The 5,206-nt window shown below is 49.7% G+C and overlaps 1 protein-coding gene across 1 annotated transcript; it reads left to right on the top strand.

The window, feature by feature from the left end:
- Positions 1-314: 314 nt before the first annotated feature.
- LOC136525311 (probable RNA-dependent RNA polymerase SHL2) lies at positions 315-4,969 on the top strand. Its single transcript, XM_066518313.1, has 2 exons — positions 315-3,254; positions 4,148-4,969. Exons 1-2 carry the CDS (start codon positions 315-317, stop codon positions 4,967-4,969), a joined length of 3,762 nt encoding a protein of 1,253 aa, XP_066374410.1.
- The last annotated feature ends 237 nt before the right edge of the window (positions 4,970-5,206 follow it).

The raw sequence follows: 5,206 nt of genomic DNA on the forward strand, positions 1-5,206 counted from the left end.
GAACGCCGTGGCGTAGCGTCGCATGCTGCACCGGCGGCACCCGGCGGCGGCGAGCCACATGGCAACTAATTCGATCCGTTTCGGGGATACCATACCAACGAAATAGAATCGGCAACGGTTTCAGTACAGGGAAACGCATCTATGCAGCAGGAAACGTATCCCTTAATACATGCACCTATAATTTTGTCAAAGCAATAATTTTGTGTATATCCCTTGATGATACATGCACCTATTACTCCGTATATATAGAACTCGGTCAAGCTGCCAATAATCTCGCTGCAGAACAGGAGTAGTCGAGGAGACAAAAGCCGGCGATGTCGGCGCACAGCCGCCGCAGTCGCAGCCCCGAGTTGGCTCGCCGTCGTGCTCATCTTCTCCATCGCTCGCTCAAGCCATCCAAGCCCAACCAACAGCATGCTCACGAACGCCGCCGCCCGCAAACTGCAGGCCGCCTGCCGCTGGGACGCAACTTCGCCGCCGTGGCGTGGCCGACGGAGCCGGCGACGCGGGCGATCCTGACCGGCTTCGACGCCGGCCTCTCGGCGCGTGGCCTCGCCGACGACTTGGAGCACGTGGCGGGCACGGTCTGGCGGTGCCGGGTCAAGACTTCCGTCACGCCGCCCGAGTCCTACCCGGACTTCCAGCTACCCGTCCCCGCCGCCGCCGCCGACGACTACGACGCGGTGTTCCACCACCAGGACGAGCCGTCGTCGCGGCACGGTCGCGTGGCCCCTCACGCCTTCGTCCACTTCGAGCACCCCATCGCCGCGGACCGCGCCGGCGACTTCTTCAGGATGCGCGTCCCCGCGCAGAACAGCTACGTACTACATGGCCGGGCGGCCCGCCCGCTGGACGGCGGCACTGACGACACCAGGCGGCCGATGCTGTTCCCGGACTCGCGCGTCGAGGTCGGCGACGTCGTGGCGCCCGGCACCTTCCTCATCGCCTGGCGCGGGACCGACTACTCCGCCTCAGCACTCAACTTCGTCGTCGACCCGTCAGCCGGTTGCTGCCGGCTGCTGTTCGCCCGCGACACCGCCTTCACGTTCCCCGACTTCCACCACCGCCCAGCGGTGCTGCTATGCTGCGACGTCAAGCTGGAGTTCTCCGTCGCCGACGTCGCCGAGGTCCTGGCGTTCGAGGCCGATGAATCGCTGCTCCTGCGGCTCTCGGCCGCGCCCCTCGTGTACTACCGCACGGCGGGCGATGACGTCCATGACCGCGTGCCATTGCACCTGATCGACGTTGACGACGACCCCTGGATACGAACCACCGACGTCACCCCGAGCGGCGCGATAGGCCGGTGCTCGGCGTACAGGGTCTCCTTCGCGGCGAGGTTCTGGCCGACGATGAGGGCCGCGCTGGAGTACATGAAGAAGCAGGGGGTACCCGTCGACGTCTGTGACACTCGGTGCCGGGGTTTCACCGTGCTTGAGAAGCCGGACTTCGGGCGGCCAATGCTGGACGTGTTCTTCTCCCAGCGGCACGACGAAGGCCTGCAGTTTCCGGAGCTGTACTTGGTTAATGTGCTGATCCACAATGGGACAGTCAATCCGCACCAGCTGACGTCTGAGTTCTTCAGTTTGCTGAGGAGGGCACGTGAAGATGTCAATGTTGCTGCGTTGACAGGATTGTTTGGTACAAAGCTTCAAGTTTGTAGTAATCCATGCTCGAGGTTGAAGAACGCGCAGGATAGGGCGACCAAGAATCTCAATCTTCTCTTTCACAGCAGCAGCAGAAAGGCTGGTGATTACAATGTTTCTGAGGTGCGGAGGCTGATCATCACTCCCACCAGGGCATACTGTATGCCACCTCAACTGGAGCGCTCTAACCGTGTTACCCGGCATTATCATCAACTGTCAGATCGCTTCCTGAGGGTTACTTTTGTGGATGAGGGTATGCTGCCACTGAACGCTACTGCATTGAGCCTCCATGTGGTGCCTCTTGTTAAGGACTTGATGTCCAGCCCGTCCCAACAGATGACAACAGTTTACAGGCGTGTCCAAACAATCTTGACGGAGGGGTTCACCATGTGTGGCAGGAAATACTCATTCCTTGCATTCTCAACGAGCCAGCTTAAGCAAAAGTCAGCTTGGTTCTTTGCAGAGGGTGGAACAACTACTGTCGCAGGCATAAAGGAGTGGATGGGGCAGTTCCCGATTAGGAATCCTGCGAAGCATGCTGCTCGAATGGGGCTGTGCTTCACATCTTCATATGCAACAGTGACAATGCAGCCTTGTGAGGTTAATGAGTATCTTGAGGATGTCATTCATAATGGATACAATTTCTCTGATGGAATAGGGATGATCACGCAGGACCTCGCGTTGGAAGTTGCTGAGAGGTTGCCACTGACGGATAACTATGCCCCATCCGCGTACCAGATCAGATATGCAGGGTTCAAGGGTGTTGTAGCTGTCTCGCCGGGACAAACTGATGGGATGCGGATGTCTCTTAGGCCAAGCATGAGGAAATTTGAGTCTGCACACTCTGTGATAGAAGTGGTGTCCTGGACAAAGTTCCAGCCAGCTTTCTTGAACCGCCAGATTATAACATTGCTGACCAGCTTGGGTGTCCCGGATGCTGTTTTTTGGCAAATGCAGGAAGCGATGCTAGGTAATCTCAAAAGGATGCTATCAAACAGCGATGTGGCGTACGAGGTTGTGACAAACTCCTGTCCTGAGCATGGAAGTACCGCAGGACTGATGCTGAGTGCTGGCTTTGCTCCTGCAACTGAGCCACACCTGAGAGCAATGCTATTAGCCATCTGCGCCTCACAGATGAAGGGTCTTTTGGACAAAACGTGGATTTTTGTGGCCAAGGGAAGGTGGTTGATGGGCTGTCTTGATGAACTTGGGATCCTTGAGCAAGGACAATGTTTTATCCGGGTCTCAACACCATCACTCAACAACCGTTACTTGAATCGTGGTTCGATGATTGCGTCGGAATACAAAAATAATGCAGAGATTATTGTTGGTACAGTTGTAGTGGCGAAGAACCCATGCCTTCATCCAGGGGATGTTCGTATCCTTGAAGCGGTGGATGTGCCTGAACTGCATCACCTTGTTGATTGCTTGGTCTTCCCAAGGAAAGGGGAGAGGCCACACGCCAATGAAGCTTCTGGGAGCGATCTTGATGGCGACATCTACTTTGTGACGTGGGATGAAAATCTTGTACCTCCCGGGAGAAAGAGTTGCACCCCTATGGACTACTCCCCAGCTAAAACAAAACAACTACCACGCGACGTACATCAACATGTAAGTACAACGATCCCTTTGTTCAGTTTTACATGTAAGTACAACTATCCCTTTGTTCAGTTTATTATTAAGTTGGCACGTCCTATATAGAGGAACCATCTAGTTAGACCATCTTAGGTAGACGTGGAGATATAGTGTATCTAAAATGGTCATTTTTGCCTCATTCTTCCCTGTCTTCACATACTTAAAAATTAAATGCACACTAATGCAATATACTTACCACCCCATCTTAAGAACTATAACAATGATTAATGGGCAATTTGATCATTGTACATCTAACCTCAATTCTAGTGTCGAAAGCTAGATGGATTTATATCTAGGATAGAAGGGAGTAAGATGTAAAAACTATAGGGTTTAACAACATTGTCTTAGATGGTTCAAAACAAAAACCAGAGAGACAATCTACAATATTTATTATTTTAGACGGTGATAGACAAACAATATAACCATGGCAAGAATATTTTCCGATTTAAGTATTTTATGTAGAATGTTTAAATTTAAATTTTTTTAGTGAAAACAATATTTGTACAACACCAAAAAGGTTCCTAGTATTTTTTAGAAATAAATATAAGTGGTATTATATATATTGTCCCAAGCAGGTCTTTGGATTGAAAATGAATTGATGCTTGGCATCCCATTTGCTTTTGTTTGATCAATGCAACTCCTGTCAGCTGCTGCTAAGTTCCTTTTTTAATCTTGTTTATTAAAATGAAACATAAATACACCTGTAGCTTATGTACATATTACCTAACGGATCAGCCACATATACATGACTAACATAGAAAAACTGTGACTTGCATCTCCGGTCAGCTCATCACCTGGTTTCTACATACTGCTTCTTCCTTTGGTTTGTATACAAATACTCGTTAATGAATGTTGTGCTCTTGTAATAGGATACCATTGACTTCTACTTGGAGAGCATGGTAAATGACAACCTTGGTCGAATATGCAATGCTCATGTTGCTCATGCTGATCGGAGTGATGATGGAGCAATGGATCCGAAGTGCGTTGAGTTGGCTGAACTTGCAGCTATTGCTGTGGACTCCGCAAAGACTGGGGAAATTGTGAGCATGCCACCATCCCTTTCACCAAAAGAATATCCTGACTTCATGGGAAAGGAAGATGCCATCTCCTACAAATCAAAAAAGATCCTTGGAAGGCTCTATCGATCAATTCTAGTGGAAAACGGTGGTGATTTTCTGTCACAAGGCACATGCATTTCAAATGAGAATCAATATGACACCGATCTAGAAGTTCCTGGTGCCTTAAGTTTTCTTGAGGATGCTTGGCAATGCAAGTGCTTGTACGAAGCACAGCTAAATACCCTGCTCAATCAATATGGTGTGCATAGCGAGGCTGAGCTTGTGACAGGGGAGATATGGTCACTTGTCGGATATAACAAGAAGTATCAATATCAATTAAAAGAGAGGCTCAACCATGCATATTCCAAACTCCACCAACAGTTCCGAAGTATCTTTGAAAGCATTGATGTCTCCTATGGTGAGAACAAAAACCTAGCATATGAGATGAAGGCATCCGCGTGGTACCAAGTAACGTATCACCCTGAATTTATCCGATTAAGGGAGCCTGATGATGAGAAAACACCCGCAAGACTTAGTTTTGCATGGATTCCAGTTGATTACTTGGCACAAATAAAGAAAAAATGTCATGGAGAAATGAAAGTTGAAGAGGGAAGGTCAGCCTACATTTTCTAAGAGGATCTGGCAAGCAACAATGCAATGGCTTGATGCATCCTATATATTTAAAGCAAGACCACTACCATTTTGGTTTTCGGAATGTATGATTTATCTACTGTACATAACCTTATTAGAAAGTGTCGGGGACCAATACTAGGGTACCCGAAGAGGAGGAGCTAATAACCATCAATATCGATTCATCCGAGCATTCAAGAGCGCGACTACAGCTCCAACCGACCCCAGGTACGCAAGCTC

The sequence above is a fragment of the Miscanthus floridulus genome, chromosome 19 (assembly GCF_019320115.1).
Source record: "Miscanthus floridulus cultivar M001 chromosome 19, ASM1932011v1, whole genome shotgun sequence".
Taxonomy (NCBI): domain Eukaryota; kingdom Viridiplantae; phylum Streptophyta; class Magnoliopsida; order Poales; family Poaceae; genus Miscanthus; species Miscanthus floridulus.

What these genes read in the sequence shown, in the direction of transcription:
- LOC136525311 (XM_066518313.1), top strand. Translation starts at nt 315, where the DNA reads ATGTCGGCGCACAGCCGCCGCAGTCGCAGCCCCGAGTTGGCTCGCCGT. An exon ending in CACGCGACGTACATCAACAT is followed by an intron (nt 3,255 to 4,147) that starts GTAAGTACAACG and finishes CTCTTGTAATAG; the next exon opens with GATACCATTGACTTCTACTT.